Source organism: Neoarius graeffei, chromosome 18 (assembly GCF_027579695.1).
Source record: "Neoarius graeffei isolate fNeoGra1 chromosome 18, fNeoGra1.pri, whole genome shotgun sequence".
NCBI classification, from domain to species: domain Eukaryota; kingdom Metazoa; phylum Chordata; class Actinopteri; order Siluriformes; family Ariidae; genus Neoarius; species Neoarius graeffei.
Window position 1 is genome coordinate 41,301,142 of NC_083586.1, and position 18,214 is coordinate 41,319,355.

The 18,214-nt window shown below is 41.8% G+C and overlaps 1 protein-coding gene across 1 annotated transcript in view; it reads right to left on the bottom strand.

Moving 5' to 3' along the window:
• Positions 1-18,214, bottom strand: part of cfap58 (cilia and flagella associated protein 58) — a 370,653-nt gene that overhangs the window by 276,712 nt on the left and 75,727 nt on the right. The window contains exon 8 of the mRNA XM_060898284.1: positions 4,971-5,053. Coding sequence (XP_060754267.1) covers positions 4,971-5,053 — 83 coding nt within the window. The remainder of the gene's footprint in view (positions 1-4,970; positions 5,054-18,214) is intronic.

Consider the following 18,214-nt stretch of genomic DNA (forward strand, 5'->3'; position numbering starts at 1 on the left):
TGTGACAGGAGGGCGGAGTCGGGGAAGTTAAGTGGCAGAATCACTACACCTGTTGTTAATTAATGTGTTTGTGTGTCTTCCCAGTAACCGCACTCTATTTAAGGAGAGAGAGTGAGAGCAGAGGGAGCTCTCTCCACAACCAGACGGCTGATGTGTGTGCGTGTGTCTGAGTGTGTGTTTGCAACTGAAAAGTGCAAATAAAAGAGAGTTTTGTGAGATCAGTTCTGTCCTGCCGTCCTTCTGTGCTCCACCCACCTACATGGACTGCTACAATGGTGTATTCTGAGCATTTCGTGCAAGTAAAAAATTGATCTCAACAAGTAAATATTTGACTAGTCTTGGTCTTCATTTTGCCATATAAAATACCTATCAACAGTTTTCTCTTTTAAAATGAAAGATCCATGTAAAATACCTTGAAATATCTAATGTGCCTGTGTATTTTATCTCTTAATCAAAATAAAAGTTAAAAAAATGTGTAAATAACAATTTAAAGAAATGTTAATAAAAGAAAACTTTGATAGGCCTTTCAAAATGACTTTGTGAAAAATCATGCTCAATATTTAAGTGAGAGATACCTGTTGTCTTCCAAATTACACTTAATTCTTGTATTATGTCCTGGCTTTTTCCAAGAATCTGTCACAATGTCTCTTGTCTACAGAGCAAAAGTTTAAAAAAAACTAATGTTTCTTATCTAATATATTATTTACATCTTTTCTTTTACTTCTGGCTCCTTCTATTCCTCTTTGCATCACTCCCAGCTATTTCTTTCAATTCATCTTTCAGTAAGGCTATTAGTTATTAGTTCTATAGTATTTGCATTCCTCTATTAAAGCTATTTACAAAATGTTCAGTCTGTCAAACAGCATCTAATGAAAGTCTTTTAATTTTCTTTTCTTTAACACCATCTCTTTCAGTTTTGCAAACTTGTTCTTTTTCATCTTTTCCTTCAGTCTGTCTGTGTGTTCTTTTCTAGCCCTCTTTGCATCTCTCTCAAACACCTCCTTAGCTTTCCATCTTACACCCTGTAAGTACAGAATTCACGTACGCGGTGCCAGGTCACACAATAGCTATTTTTAGCTCTGTCATGCACGAGTCGCAGTCAAGACGTGTTCCACGCTCAGCTGGCATAAAACTCCGCGAGTCCGGCTGTATTGAGCCGCCGGTCTTGTGCAAGGCGATTAAAACCGACTAGACCCCCCCCCCAATGATTTAATGCAAAAATAGACGTTTTGTGAAGATGATATTTTTCGCGACAGAATCCGCGGAAATTTCACAGCCCTGCATATTGAATTAAGTTCAACGCATTAGAAACAAAAGCACGAACGGAGTTAAAACACATTTTCTAGCAAATGGGCGCAGCCATACTGTTTTCTCGTTCTATCGTATACAGTCTCGCGGTATTTACATCAATTTAACTTCCGAGTGTTCCCGAATGTCAGCGAGAACAAACGAAGCTGACAAAAACATCGCTAAACAAGCAAACCAAATCAGAACGTATTCCGCTGGTCATTTTACTTAAACATATTTTTAATGGATATACAAGAGATTTAAAAAAAAAACACCACCACTTTGGCTAGAAAAATAGCGGAATTCCACTAAATAGCGGACGTCTGGGATCCCTGTCATACTTCCTATGTTTCATGGACTGTAACGGCATTTGCTTATTTAGTAATTTTAATACAGAATTTACTCTGACGAAATTATTCAGACACTCCAACGCCCCCCCTAAAAAAAAATCGGATCTGCACGATTCAGCCGTGAAAAAGGCGGCATCTGCGCCTTTAGTTTGTGTGGAGAGATATGATCTGCAATAACATGCATTGTTGGCTACAGACCGAAACATACTTTCAGAATGCACTGGCCAAGGCAGGACTAAACTCGATGTGCCTTCTAATAATAATTAAAAAAAAAAAAGAATAGTAATTTGTAAGCTAAAAAGCCTGTGTCTACACTTTTCTTTTGCCGAGTGGCAGCTGTCTTCAACTGGGGCGGGAGGGCGGGACATGACTGAATGGGTGTTTCTGATTTGTCAGCTGTCGTCCTTACACCGCATGGCATGCCCCAAGCATTTACAACACAGAATTCCAGGTTCTCTGCTCCAAAATCGGCAGCTTCAAAACGATTTTTTTTTTTTTTAACCGACAACCAAAAAAAAATTAACCGGTTGACGTTGATTCGGTCAACCGTCAGTCAAATGGTCATCGGTTAACATCCCTAACTCAGAATGCAGTCAGAATTTTTAGAATGCACTTTGAATATCCCGGAATATACGAAGAATTTTCATTCTGACGGCATTCTGGCTCATTCTGCCTCTAGTGTGACTACCCTATTAATGGGCAACTTGTAGAACCAGACACAAGTATCCTGGATAATTTAACTGTCACACTGGCTTCTTATTTTTGCAGCAAAATTCGGCAGCCTTTATCTTTTTTTTTTCTGTCTGAAAAGTGTTTCTTGTGAAATATGCTGCTTTCTTTATTGACCTACAAACATTTGTGTAATTATGTGCTGGGGAAATAATGTTTGGAAATCTAAAGTGTTTTTGTACTGACTGGATAATGTAGGAGCCATGTAATAATCTATAACAAAGTTTGTACTCCAAAATAAATAAATAAATAAATAAATAAATAGGATGCCTACAACCTTTGCACAGTACTGCATAGAAATGAACAATTTATTAAATCAGATATAAACCAATATATTTCTATATTATTCTTTCTAGATTAGTTTATTTTATTCCATTTAGCATTTTAATTTTTAAATTTATATAATGTATTATTCATATAATATTTCTTTTTTTGTTTTGTAATAACATTACTTATTTTTCTAAATTTAATTTTAAAGTTTGGTCATTAGTAAATTTCATTTCATTTCATTTCATTTCATTTCATTTTTTACACTGCTTATCCATTGTGGGTCATGGGGAAGCTGAAGCCAATCCCAGCTGACACTGGGCGAGAGGCCTGGGCAGGTCACCGAGCCATCGCAGAGTCAACACAGAGAGACAGACTAGTAAATTAGGATTTAGTAAAAAATGCAAAATGTATTGACAATACCATATCCACGTAACAAATATTATTTAATATCAAGAAACAATGAGTTTGATCATTTGTAAGGTCAGATAGCTGATAGGGTGGTAGAATCATTTACATCTGTCACATATTTTACTGCATTGTGCTTAATCATTGTGGTCATTTTATCAATTTAGCAAGAGGTCCCCCCCAAAAAAAAAAAAAAAAATTCACTATGTTGATTATTTGGTGTGTATAATGTTTGTTAGTTATAGGTGGCTTAGGTATAGCTAACTTGAGCATTAAGCTGGCCATTATTTTTTTGAGACTTAGAAGTAAAAAAATAAATAAATAAAAAATACTGCCAATGATAATGAAGTGGAGTAAAAAAAAAACTTAAATCTGAAAGAAAGAATGAAACAAACAAACAAACAAACAAACAAACAAAAACTTCATATAATAAATAATTAGCAATTCACCTTTTTATTGACCAAAAGACTTTTTTTAATTCATAAGATTATTTTCTGGTAAGGAATATTACTTCCATTTTCATTACCCAGTTTGTATGTTGTAAGTTTGTGACATGAATGATAGAACCATGATGAGAACATGATGGAAACTAAATAACTGCCTTTTTGCCAAATATATTATCAATTCATTTATATCTAACAATGGTAATATTCCAATTATACTGGCTACCTCATCCAGTACAAGTGTAGATTTTTGGTATTTAATCTTTTACTGTGATGACTGTTTTGGAAAAAAAAAGTCATGACACACTTTAGATATGGAAAGCTATAGTTGGATATGTAGTAGCAGTAGTAGTAGTAGTAGTGGTAGTAACAGTAGTAGTAGTAACAGTAGTGGTGGTAGTAGTAGTAGTAGTAACAGTAGTAATGGTAGTAGTAGTAGAGTAGGAGTAGTACTAACAATAGTGGTGGTAGTAGTAGTAGTAACAGTAGTGGTGGTAGTAGTAGTAGTAGTAACAGTAGTAATGGTAGCAGCAGTAGTAGGAGGAGGAGGAGGAGTACTAACAGTAGTGGTGGTAGTAGTAGTAGTAGTAACAGTAGTAATAGTAGTAGTGACAGTAGAAATAGCAGCAGTAGTAGTAACAGTAGTCGTGGTAGTAGTAGTAGTACTACTACTACTAGTAATGGTAGTGGTAGTAGCAGTAGTAGTAGTAGTAACAGTAGTAGTAGTAACAGTAGTGGTGGTGGTAGTAGTAGTAGTAGTAGTAATGGTAGTGGTAGTAGCAGTAACAAGAGTGGTAGTAGTAGTAACAGTAGTAGTAGTGGTAGTAGTGGTAGTAGTAGTGGTAGTAACAGTAGGAGTAGTGGTAGTAGAAGTGGTGGTAGTAGTAGTAGTACGTCAAGACAACTACCTGTGTTATAACTTTAAGTTAGTATCAGTACCTTCTGGAAATCTTTCCAAGTTGGAGAAACACTTGCTCTCTGATGACATTTTGTGAGATTGGTAATACATGTGTATTAGAATACCAACATTATTATTCTGTGATCTGATCTTTAAAACACAACACATCAGTACAGTGGAGGTAAAACAAACCATCTGCATGAAATTACTGCTCTTCTTATTATCACAATTTATTTTTTTAAATATATTATGAGACACACATTCACACTCATTCAATTCCATGTAGCCAATCCACCTACTGACATTTTTGTTTGTTTATGTTTGTTTGTTTTGAAGTGAGAGGAAACCAGAGAACCCTGAGGAAACTCAGATGAGAAGAGCATACGAAACTCCACACAGCTGTGAGAAGGCAACGATATCCTTGGTGCCACCACACAGAAATAAATGACTTACATATTTAATATTCAATTCCCATATTATAAAACTTTCATTATGGTAAATCTTATGATACACACCTCTGTCTGCTCAAGTGAGGGTGACGTGTTCATGCATGTCTACTTTCACACACACTCTCACACACACACCTACCTTACTCAGCATGTCTTTCTCCCGGATCAATTCATCTACTTTCTTCTTGTCACTCTCTGTCTGTTTTTGTGCCATCTCCATTTCTGGGGGAAAAAAAGATGAGCGTTTAAGTTGTCCTTTCTTTCCAAGATGTATCAAGCATTGAGTGTTGTGTTAATAAGGATATCTCAACTGAAAGTATCAAGGATACATTTCAATTTATATTCTTCTCCATAGTGACGAGAGAGAGAATAGATACAGCCCACTTATCAGTCACTTATGTTCAAATGACACATCAAAAAAGTTATTCACGCTTGTGCTAAGAGGGTGAGATTATTGAAACCTGTCAAGTAATCAAATTGTCTTGAGTCAAGCTCTTTGGGCAGGAGTGTTAGGTTGGGCTGGGAATTGAACCCGGGTTGCTGGTATAGTAACCCAGCAAACACCCACTAGGCTAAGCAGAGGAATGACTCAAGTGCAGAGGAGTGAGGTCAAAGCTAAAGTTCAGTAAAGTTTATTTGCCAAAGCTCAGAAGTCCAGGAAAATCCACAGCTTGTGATAAAGCAAAATCCACAAAGGTAAAATTTCTTCCAATCAGGGCAATCCATCAAACAGCACAAAGACTCAGTGACTAGAAACACAAAATGGGGTAGTATAAATACCCAAAGTAATTGAACACATGACCAGGTCAAAATTGGCAATTTAAAAATAGGTGGGGCACAAGGCACATGACATCAAAAACAAAGAAGCACATGGCTGTCAAAACAAACACAAACCACCTAGCTGTCAAAACAAACATGACATGACAAAGATACAATAGCGGCCTCTAGAGGCCAAGATAGTCACAAAGCCTAACAGGACCCCCCCCAAGGAGCATCTCCTGACGTTCCCAGGGCGATCAGGATGGGCCAAATGGAAGTCCCGACAAAGTCCTTTGTCGAAAACGTCCCGAGCGGGGACCCAACAGCGCTCCTCAGGCCCATAGCTCTCCCAGTCAGCTAGGTACTGGAGACCGCCACGGACCAGGCGGGAGTCCAGCAGGTGGCGCACAGTGAACACAGTCTGTCCACGGAGGATGCGGGGAGGCGGGGGATTCCTAGGGGCAGGGGCATAAGGGGACGACAGTACGGGCCGCAACAGGGACACGTGGAATGTGGGATTGATTCTCAGAGACCGGGGCAACTGGAGCTGGTAGGCAACAGGGTTCACCCTGCGCACTACCTTGAAGGGGCCAACATAACGAGGGGAAAGTTTGCGGTTCTCCACCCGTAGAGGAAGGTCTTTGGCGGACAACCAAACCCGCTGCCCAGGGTGAAAACTGTGGGCAGGCCGTCTATGGCGGTTGGCCTGAGTCTGGTTGGCCCTGGAAGTACGGATGAAAGTCCTCCGGACTTTGTTCCAGGTCTTACGACACTGTCTCAGGAAATAATTGACCGAGGGCACCCCAGCGTCCTCCTCCTGTTCAGGAAACAAAGGTGGCTGGAACCCGAATTGGCATTGGAATGGAGACAACCTGGTGGCCGATGACTGAAGGGTGTTATGGGCGTACTCCGCCCATGGCAACCAGGTGCTCCATGACGTCGGGTTGTCCATCACCAGGCCTCGCAGGGTGGTTTCCAGGTCCTGGTTGAGCCTCTCAGTCTGGCCATTAGACTGGGGATGGAACCCAGAGGAGAGGCTGGCAGTGGCCCCGATCAGCTTGCAGAACCCCCGCCACACTCGGGAGGAGAACTGGGGCCCCCGGTCGGAGACGATGTCCTGTGGGAGTCCGAAGACTCGGAAGACATGAGTGAACATTAGTTTGGCGGTCTCAAGGGCAGAAGGGAGCTTGCATAAAGGTATGAAATGATAGGCCTTTGAGAACCTGTTGACTATACCTAGAATGACAGCATTACCTTGTGAAGCTGGAAGGCCCATGATGAAGTCGACCGCCACATGAGACCAGGGATGCCGAGGAATGGGCAGAGGATGCAGGAGACCCTGGGGATGCTGCCATGGGTTCTTGCTTCTGGTGCACACTTCACAGGACAGGACGAATGACCTCACTTCTTTCTCCATGCCTGGCCACCAGAAGCGTCTCTTCAAGAAATCCAGGGTCCTCTGGGCTCCCGGGTGAGCAGTGGGAGGGGACGAATGACCCCACTGGAGAACCTTGGCCCGAGCTTGACGTGGAATGTACAAGAGACCAGGTGGACCCATCCCAGGACCGGGGTCCTGGCGTTGAGCTTGTCAGACAGCCTCCTCAACACCCCAGCAGACAGGGGCCACAATCCGGGACACAGGGATAATAGGCCCAACTTCACTCTCCCTGTTAGTGGAAGAGAACTGTCTGGAAAGAGCGTCAGGTTTGGTGTTCTTTGAGCCGGGGCGGTACGACAGGGTGAAATCGAACCGAGTGAAGAACAAGGCCCACCTAGCCTGTCGTGGATTAAGTCTCTTGGCTTGCTGGAGGTACTCCAGGTTTTTGTGGTCTGTCCAAACCAGGAATGGATGTTGAGCTCCCTCCAGCCAGTGCCTCCACTCCTCAAGGGCCAGTTTGACAGCAAGCAGTTCTCGATCACCCACATCATAACGGGACTCCACAGGACTCAGACGGTGGGAGAAGTATGTGCAGGGGTGCAACCTTCCATCCGAGCGTTGAGAGAGGACAGTGCCGATGCCACTGTCCGAAGCGTCCACCTAGACAATGAAGGGTTGCGATGTGTCAGGGAGGACCAGAATGGGTGCAGTACAGAAGCGGTGCTTGAGGTCCTTGAAAGCCTTCTCTGCCTGAGGAGACCAGATAAAAGACCCCCGTCCTTTTGGTGAGGTCAGATATGGGCGCTGCTACCGAAGTGAAGTTTCTGACAAACTTGCGGTAGAAGTTAGCAAATCCTAAAAAACGCTGAACTCCTTTCGCGGACTCGGGAGTGAGCCAGTCCCGGACGGCCAGGGTCTTGGCTGGATCCATCTGAAGTTGTCCCGTCCATACAATAAAGCCCAGAAAGGAGACCTCTGGGACATGAAATTCACATTTCTGGGCTTTCACAAACAGATTGTTTTTCAGCAGCCTCTGAAGAACCTGACGGACATGGTGGTGGTGCTCATGCAAGGTCTTGGAGAATATTAAAATGTCATCGAGGTAAACAAAAGCATATTTGTTGATCATATCCCTCAGGATGTCATTGATAAGGGCCTGAAAGACTGCTGGTGTGTTGGTAAGTCCAAAGGGCATCACTTGGTACTCATAGTGTCCTGATGGGGTGTTAAAGGCAGTCTTCCATTCGTCTCCCTGTCAGATATGAATGAGGTGGTATGCATTCCGTAAATCCAACTTAGTGAAGACTGTAGCACCTTGGAGCAGGTCGAATGCTGTGGACATCAGCGGAAGGGGATAGCGGTTGGGCACTGTGATCTTATTCAGGCCCCTGTAGTCAATACACGGTCGCAATCCCCCATCCTTCTTGCGGACAAAGAAGAAGCCTCCACCAGCAGGTGAGGTGGAGGGGCAGATGAATCCAGAGGCCAGGGCATCCTTGATGTATTCATCCATGGCCTTGCGTTCTGGCTGAGAAAGGGAAAACAGCCTGCCCCGAGGAGGGGTAGCACTGGGGAGCAAGTCTATGGCACAGTCATAGGCACAGTGAGGAGGAAGAGTGGCGGCCCTACTCTTGCTAAAAACTTCCTTCAAATCCCAGTACTCTGTGGGAACTTGAGATAACTCTGTGAGATCAGGGGGCTCGGCAGGAGACACAGGAGAACTAGAGAGCAGACAAGAGGCATGGCATGTAGGGCCCCATTCCACAACCTGGCTTGTTACCCAGTCTATGCAAGGGTTGTGGCGGGTGAGCCAAGGAAAGCCTAGAATCACTGGGAACTCTGGTGAATGAATCAGGTGCAGGGATATTTCTTCTCTGTGACCTTGAGACTGGAGAAGAACTGGAGAAGTTACTTGGGTGACTCTTCCATCACCTAAAGCTTGGCCATCCAGAGCAGACAAAGACAATGGAGCTTCAAGGGGTACAGTAGGGACATTGATTCTTCGGGCAAAGTGAACATCCATAAAATTTCCAGCAGCCCCGGAGTCTAACAATGCTTGGCAAGAGTGGACGGACTCACCCCAGGAGATGGAGACAGGGATGTAGACTCCTTGGCCAGGAAGTTCGGGAGAGAGGGTAGTCCCCATCACAACCCTCCCTCGGCTGGACGGGCCGGTCCTTTTCCCAAGAGCTTGGGACATGATGCTCGGAAATGGCCAGGCTTGCCGCAGTAGATGCAGCACTTGTCCCTCCTTCTGCGCTCCCTCTCAGATGCGGAGAGACGAGTACGGCCAACTTGCATGGGCTCCGGACAAACAGTGAAGGAGGTGGACGGACTCCAGGTTGAAGCAGTGGGGTAGGGGAAGCTCAGGTCTTGGCTACACTCTCTAATCCTGTTATCAAGGCGAATGGCATGTGAGGTCAGAGTTTCAAGGTCACTTGGGCAACCTATAGAGGCCAGACCGTCTTTGATGGAGTCAGACAGACCATGGTGGAAAGCTGAAGCCAGGGCAGTCTCATTCCATCCACTGACTGCTGCGAGCGTCCGGAACAAGATGGCGTAGTCTGCAACACTTCCTCCCTGCCAGATGGACATGAGCTTCCTGGCTGCATCTTTGCTGATGTCCGACTGATCGAAAACACGAAGCATCTCCTCCGTAAACCTCTTGAAATCGGAACACTCGGGTCCCTGTCTCTGCCAGATGGCTGTTGCCCAACCTCGTGCCTTATCAGCTAACAACGTTATTACATATGCAATCTTGCTGCGGTCAGTAGTGTAGGTGGTAGGCTGGAGCTCAAAGGTGAGTTGACACTGGGTAAGGAACTCCCGGCACTCACCGTCATACCTCTGTGGTGCAGGAAGGTGGGGCTCATGAGGTGAAAGAGACAGCGTGGCAGGAGGCACTGGAGCAGAGGGAGGATCAGGCAGAGGAGTCAGCTGTGCAAGGGCATTCCCAATTTGCCGAAGCAGTGCATCATGGCAAGCAAGGGTCTCTTGTTGGCTTACAAGTGCTTGTCCATGAGTGTCCATGGTAGCTTCAAAGCTTGTTAAGGCAGCCATTATCCTCTGAAATTCTGTCGGGTAGACAGCTGAAGAAGCCTCTGCTGAGTCCGTCATGACTGAGTCTTTCTGTTAGGTTAGGCTGGGAATTGAACCCGAGTCACTGGTGTAGTAACCCAGCAAACACCCACTAGGCTAAGCAGAGGAATGACTCAAGTGCAGAGGAGTGAGGTCAAAGCTAAAGTTCAGTAAAGTTTATTTGCCAAAGCTCAGAAGTCCAGGAAAATCCACAGCTTGTGATAAAGCAAAATCCACAAAGGTAAAATTTCTTCCAATCAGGGCAATCCATCAAACAGCACAAAGACTCAGTGACTAGAAACACAAAATGGGGTAGTATAAATATCCAAAGTAATTGAACACATGACCAGGTTAAAATTAAGAATTTTGAATTTTGAAGGTTTTGGGCAATTAAGAATAGGTGGGGCACAAGGCACATGACATCAAAAACAAAGAAGCACATGGCTGTCAAAACAACATTTGCTATGTAACTGCATACTTCAACTCTGAATATGGCCCACTGAAATCTAAGTCATGTCATGCTGAAAGAAGAACAAAATATGAAACATCCAGGTATTACACTGTAAAAAATGTAACTTGCAAAATTGTTGAGTGAAAAAAGGATTCTAAGTTGAATGAACAAATTTCCCTTCTAATTGTTCAAGTAACTAAAAAAAAAATAGTTGAGACGCCTTTCCTTCACCACAAGTTCATAGGAATTGGAAAATTAAGTTAAGTGAACTTATATATTCAAGTGCTGATTGACGCCCCTTAACCAATGCCACTGCGCATGCGCACTTCACAAGTTTGAAAGTTTCAAAGGTTGGGTGGAATGAGAAGTCCGTGGAAACTGACACGAGACATTGTATAGGAGTATAGACTAAGCTTTCCTCAACAGAGGCCAGGGAATTCCCTCCTTGTATGTCGGTATTTGTTTCTGTTTGTGTAATAATAGGCAAAGTGAAGTAGAACTTAAGTGTTGAGAGGTTTGTGTTAACTAAAAAATTTAATGCACACTAAATCATTGTAAAAAAAAATAGTCAAGCCAACTTAAAAATGTAACGCAACCTGCTGCCAAAGGATTTTGAGTAAACTCAACTTAGAACCATGATGTGCCAACTTGCTCGTCTAAGTTAATTGGCATTATTATTTCAATTTATTTCAACTAAACAATTTGTTGGACTGAACTTCTAAAGGCAAGTCAAGGCAACTCAACATAAAATACTCTTCTATGTGAACTTAAAAGACCATTTTGGGGCGTTGTGGCTCAGGTGGATAAGGTGCCATACCGGGGACCCGGGTTCAATTCCAACCCGAGGTCATTTCCCGATCCCTCCCTGTCTTTCTCCCGTTCATTTCCTGTCTCTACACTGCCTTATCCAATAAAGGTGGAAAAAGCCCCCCAAAAAGAATAATTCAGGATAGCTTAATGTTTTTTGTGCCAACTTGCTTTTCCAAGTTCATTGGAATGATTATTTCAATTTATTTCAACATCACAATTTGAATGCACTGAACTTGCTAAATAAAGTAAGGTCAACATAAAATACTCATCTGTGTCGACTTAAAAGAGCAATTTGACCCGGAGTTGAGTTTACTCAAAATCCTTTGGCAGCAGGTTGCATACATTTTTAAGTTGGCTTGACTAATTTTTTTTACAGTGTAGGTGAAATGAATAAGCAGGGGCTGGTTGCACCAGCTGAAGATAAGATCAGTCGTAAGCCGTAATTTCAGTTGCAGCACAGACACTTAAGGTATGTCATAACTAGTAGTGAGTAAAGTTGATTGCAGACGAAAAATGTCACACTAAATAATATTTTTCACCATCATCTGCCAATAAGAAACACCATAAAATATATTACACCCATGCTCAAGACAGATCAAGATGTGTCAATGTGTGAGTATAAGTAAGTGGTTAATGTTCTAGATGTATTTCCTGCAGAACAGATATACATTTGATAAAGGAACAAAATTTAAAAAAGGATGGAATAAATTGTGACTCGATTTATGCATCTCTTTGTAATTTTATTTGTACTTTATGTTTGGGTTTACTGCCAATGACTTTAATCAAATCAAATCAAGTTTATTTGTATAGCGCTTTTAACAATAAACATTGTCGCAAAGCAGCTTTACAGAATTTGAACGACTTAAAACATGAGCTAATTTTATCCCTAATCTATCCCCAATGAGCAAGCCTGTGGCGACGGTGGCAAGGAAAAACTCCCTCAGACGACATGAGGAAGAAACCTCGAGAGGAACCAGACTCAAAAGGGAACCCATCCTCATTTGGGCAACAACAGACAGCCTGACTATAATATTAACAGTTTTAACAGGTATAACCCTCAACTGTCCTCATGGGCCGTCCTTCACAGGAGCGGTGCGATACAACTCCGACCAGACACAGGGCACCAGGATGGATCAAGCAGGTCCAAGGGGCAGAAGAGGCCAGCATCTCAATCCCAGGATCAACATGTAACTCAGAGGGACAGATTGGGGGGGCGGAAGAGAGAGAGAAAGAAAACACAGGTTGTTAGGTATGCCCTAAAAATGACAAGTATTAAATCTGTGTGGTAGGCTCGCAGAGACGAGAGTCTTTACATCAGGCATAACACACAACAATGGCATGTTAATATGGTAAAAAATATCATGACCTGCTCTGGCTGGATGCTTGATTGGGTGATGGGAGCACACTCCTCAGCAATGATGAGATGCAGATGGGACCCTTAGGGCTGGCCAAGACAATTCAGTTACATTTCACCGGGTCTGGGACATGCGACAGAATGTCTGACGGCCGATTCCCTGCAGGCTACGATAGCCAGTCGAGGTCTCCACCCTCTCCAACAAAAGATTTCCTGTTGACTCCATGTAACTCAGAGGGACAGATTTGGGGTGGGGGGGGAGGGAAAGAAAACACAGGTTGTTAGGTATACCCAATGTCACCTGAATAAGTAGGAGCAGTATACATATTGCACCGAGTACAAGCAGGGACTCCGGCAACTAACTATGACAGCATAACTAAAAGGAGAGAGCCAGAAGGTAACACAGGCATGAGGGAGCCCCGGGACATAAAGCAGCCAGCCACTACACCGTCAACAAACTCGAGTGAGCAAGCGAGTGGGGACTGACAGCATCCATACATCCCAGTTTACCAAAACACTCTATGTCTGAGGACCCTCCAGATCTACTCCTTTACCTCATAAACACCATTAACAAAAGGCTTGACTAAACAGATATGTTTTCAGCCTAGACTTAAATGCTGAGACTGTGTCTGATTCCCGAACATTACTTGGAAGGCTGTTCCATAACTGTGGGGCTTTGTAAGAAAAGGCTCTGCCCCCTGATGTAGCCTTCACTATACGAGGTACCAGCAGATAGCCTGCACCTTTTGATCTAAGTAGGCGTGGCGGGTCATAGAGGAGCAGAAGTTCACTCAGGTACTGTGGTGCGAGACCATTTAGTGCTTTAAAAGGTCAATAGTAGTATTTTATAATCAATACGAAATTTGATTCGAAATTTGATTTAATGGCATTTGAGTTATGAAGCCCCCCCTACCAACACCTGCAAACTTAATTGGCATTTGAATACGCTGTTCAACACCATCACGTTACATTAACAGTACTAGTATTTTGTGCTGTGTACTACTTTGCAAATATCTCAATTTGAGATTTCAATATAAAATAGCTTATTTTTGGTTTTATAATCTCTCTGGTTTATGTGTTCCTTGACAGAAATGTTTCTGCAAGGTCTCTATGTCCCATGATCATAGACCATAACTTTTCATAGGAAGAATTCCTATGAAAGAAAATACAAAGAAATAAAATGGGTTTATATAGTAGATCTCACTTGGTGCAACTGATCATTTTTAGTAGTAGTTGTAAACTTGAACATAGTGCTTATATTCCTTATATAACAATCATCATAAAATATAAAAACTATGAATAGTAAAACTGCATACCATTGAAGACAGAAAATATGTAGAACTCTGAAGTCTTGCAGAATAGTGTCATGGATTTGCTGTACGTCTTCATAAAAATCTTACAAACAGAAATACAAATCTCACTTTACCCGAGGACCAGAAAGACCGTGTATAAGTCTCTTATACAGTGGTGCTTGAAAGTTTGTGAACCCTTGAGAATTTTCTATATTTCTGCATAAATATGATCTAAAACATCATCAGATTTTCACACAAGGCATAAAAGTAGATAAAGAGAACCCAGTTAAACAAATGAGACAAAAATATTATACTTGGTCATTTATTTACTGAGGGAAATGATCCAATATTACATATCTGTGAGTGGCAAAAGTATGTGAACCTTTGCTTTCAGTATCTGGTGTGACCCCCTTGTGCAGCAATAACTGCATCTAAACGTTTCCGGTAACTGTTGATCAGTCCTGCACACCAGCTTGGAGGAATTTTAGCCCATTCCTCCATACAGAACAGCTTCAGCTCTGGGATGTTGGTGGGTTTCCTCACATGAACTGCTCGCTTCAGGTCCTTCCACAACATTTCGATTGGATTAAGGTCAGGACTTTGACTTGGCCATTCCAAAACATTAACTTTATTCTTCTTTAACCATTCTTTGGTAGAACGACTTGTGTGCTTAGGGTCGTTGTCTTGCTGCATGACCCACCTTCTCTTGAGATTCAGTTCATGGACAGATGTCCTGACATTTTCCTTTAGAATTCCCTGGTATAATTCAGAAATCATTGCTCCATCAATGATGGCAAACCGTCCTGGCCCAGATACAGCAAAACAGGCCCAAACCATGATACTACCACCACCATGTTTCACAGATGGGATAAGGTTCTTATGCTGGAATGCAGTGTTTTCCTTTCTCCAAACATAACGCTTCTCATTTAAACCAAAAAGTTCTATTTTGGTCTTGTCCGTCCACAAAACATATTTCCAATAGCCTTCTGGCTTGTCCACATGATCTTTAGCAAACTGTAGACGAGCAGCAATGTTCATTTTGGAGAGCAGTGACTTTCTCCTTGCAACCCTGCCATGCACACCATTGTTGTTCAGTGTTCTCCTGATGGTGGACTCATGAACATTAACATTAGCCAATGTGAGAGAGGCCTTCAGTTGCTTAGAACTTACCCTGGGGTCCTTTGTGACCTCGCCGGCTATTACACGCCTTGCTCTTGGCGTGATCTTTGTTGGTCGACCACTCCTGGGGAGGGTAACAATGGTCTTGAATTTCCTCCATTTGTACACAATCTGTCTGACTGTGGATTGGTGGAGTCTAAACTCTTTAGAGATGGTTTTGTAACCTTTTCCAGCCTGATGAGCATCAACAACGCTTTTTCTGAGGTCCTCAGAAATCTCCTTTGTTCGTGCCATGATACACTTCCACAAACGTGTTGTGAAGATCAGACTTTGATAGATCCCTGTTCTTTAAATAAAACAGGGTGCCCACTCACACCTGATTGTCATCCCATTGATTGAAAACACCTGACTCTAATTTCACCTTCAAATTAACTGCTAATTATAGAGGTTCACATACTTTTGCCACTCACAGATATGTAATATTGGATCATTTTCCTCAATAAATAAATGACCAAGTATAATATTTTTGTCTCATTTGTTTAACTGGGTTCTCTTTATCTACTTTAAGGACTTGTGTGAAAATCTGATGATGTTTTAGATCATATTTATGCAGAAATATAGAAAATTCTAAAGGGTTTACAAACTTTCAAGCACCACTGTAGCAGTGTGATGATTGTTAAAACCTTCACTTTGTCAGTGTTACAAACATTAAAACCTGCTTTATAAATATCACCACAAGTGCAGAAATCAGAAAACTCTAACACATGATTACACTTTGTGATATACCATAAGTACACTGAGCTAGAAGTTACAAGTATGCAAGTCACAATTTTATGTCGGTGGAAATCTCTGACTTGAAATCAGCACTGACATTATGACAATTGACATCTAATTGTAATAATTTAATCTTTAGGAAAGATTCTACCTTTTTGAACTATCATTGATTCTTTAGTTTGGTATTCATTTTGGCAAAATGTATAATAAGGATTATGAAATAAAATTATAGATAAATAAAATGCAAAAACAAAAATCAAGCAATGAAGTTTATTCCATTATCACAACAGCACAAGGATTGCTTTAGACTGGGAATGTAATCACTATAGATCATTCACTTGCAGGCCCTCAGGAGGCTAAATGATGTAAAATAATTACACACTCAGGGCTGAGAGAGAGAGAGAGAGAGAGAGAGAGAGAGAGAGAGAGAGAGAAAGAAAGAAAGAACATCAATTCTTCCTGCATAAACAACATGTACAGCCGGGTGCATAGTAAGTGTCTCCCAACAATCTACCCATGACAATTGGAAACCATCCACCAAATACCAAGCATATACAGGGCAGGTAAATCTAACATCCAAGCTTCAATCAATCAATCAATCAATCAATCAGTCAATCAATCAATCAATCAATCAATCAATCAATCAATCAATCACCCTGCAGGCATCTGTTTGGACAAAATGTTGCATACCAGACGATGAACAAGTACCAATACTTTTTTTTTTCCCAGAAACAGATCAAGAGCAGTTATTGTTGAGAGAGAAATGCCAGTGTGACATCACCTAAAGACCAACACACAGGCTGTAAAATACCTGATATCATCATTCTAAATGAGGTTTTGTGTGTGTGTGTGTGTGTGTGTGTGTGTGTGTGTGTGTGTGTGTGTGTTATAGTATAGTCATATAGTTGAGATGACAATGATACTGAGAAACACAAAAAGAAAGCGCTATTTAGATGGTTTTATTGCTCTCATTAGCTTTATTATTACTGCTATCCTACTATCAATTTCCTTGGCACTGTAGTCATGGTAATAAAGCAATCATTGAACTAAGGAGGGAGAGAGAGAGAGTCTGAGTCAAGGTAAGAGAGACAAAGTGAAAGGGAGATTAAATAGGACAGAGAGAGAGAGAGAGAGAGAGAGAGAGATGCCTTCATCCCTATTTTCATGATGACAACAAAATGCAAAATCAAATTGTGGTGTTGCATATTCATGACATTTTTATCACCATCAGTAGAGGCAGTAACCTGGTGAACAACATAATTGGAAGCAATAAGTATCCTATCAGACCAGATCTTCTCTTCTATCTCATTGCAGCGACATTCTTATAATGATATATAATTATATTTAACTTACAGGTTTCACCTTGATATTGGAATTTGCCTACTTGTCTGCCCGATGAGTACAAACAAGTGTGTTTTATGAGTTCTAGTGTGCTTTTATGGCCACTCTAAAACATACCGTTTAAATCAGCTAATTGCTCATCTCTATTGCATTTTGTAGATTTCTTTATTATAATGTTACATCAATTCACTGATTCAGAACTGAGCTGTTTGTTGCTATTTCAAGTCAAAGTCCCTCTCACACCAGAATCTGGTCTTCGCAGGCAGTCTCCTGTCTCAGTACTAGCCAGCTCTTTAAGGCGTATGGGTGCGGCGCCGATCTCTGTTTCAATAGCCCTCGGCCTCTCACCTATACAGCTGGGGAGGGCTAGTCCTCTGGTAACTGCGAGAGAGGCATCTGTATTGCAGCGTGCCTTGCCAGACGGTAGTAGGTACCATTTTTATGATGGTCTTTCGTATGACCCTACCACAAGTAGAACTCGCGATCTCCTGATCAAGAGGTGGACAAGCTAACCACTAGGCCAACTCGTGGTCTTGTTGCTATTTCATTACACATAAAATAGTTCATTCCATGAAGAGCTGAATGAAGTAGTTTGGATGGGAAGTGACATTAAAAGAGTGAAGATATTAAAACGAGGTTGTAAGAAATACAGCAGGCCTTTTTTTTTTTTCAGGCTCCCAAATCCAAAGCAAAATATCATTTTGGATTTACAAAGTCTTGAGAGTTAGTAGAGTAAATACAATTGTGTTTTACCAACTGTTCAGACTTGGTGACTTAAGCACAAAAGTTATATCAATATTTTAATTAGCACATAAATTAAATCAAAATTGGTTTCATTTAGCAATATGGCTTCCACCCACATTACTTAGCGGCTTATAAAACAGCATATTTTTCTTTTTTTTTTCCACAAATCAACAAGAAGTACAGTGGTGGAAAGCACAAAGCTTAGCTTAGGCATGAAGCTATATTGTGCAAAAAATAACATTAGAAGAAAGTGCTCTTTTGTAAGTTGCAGGTAAAAGGCACA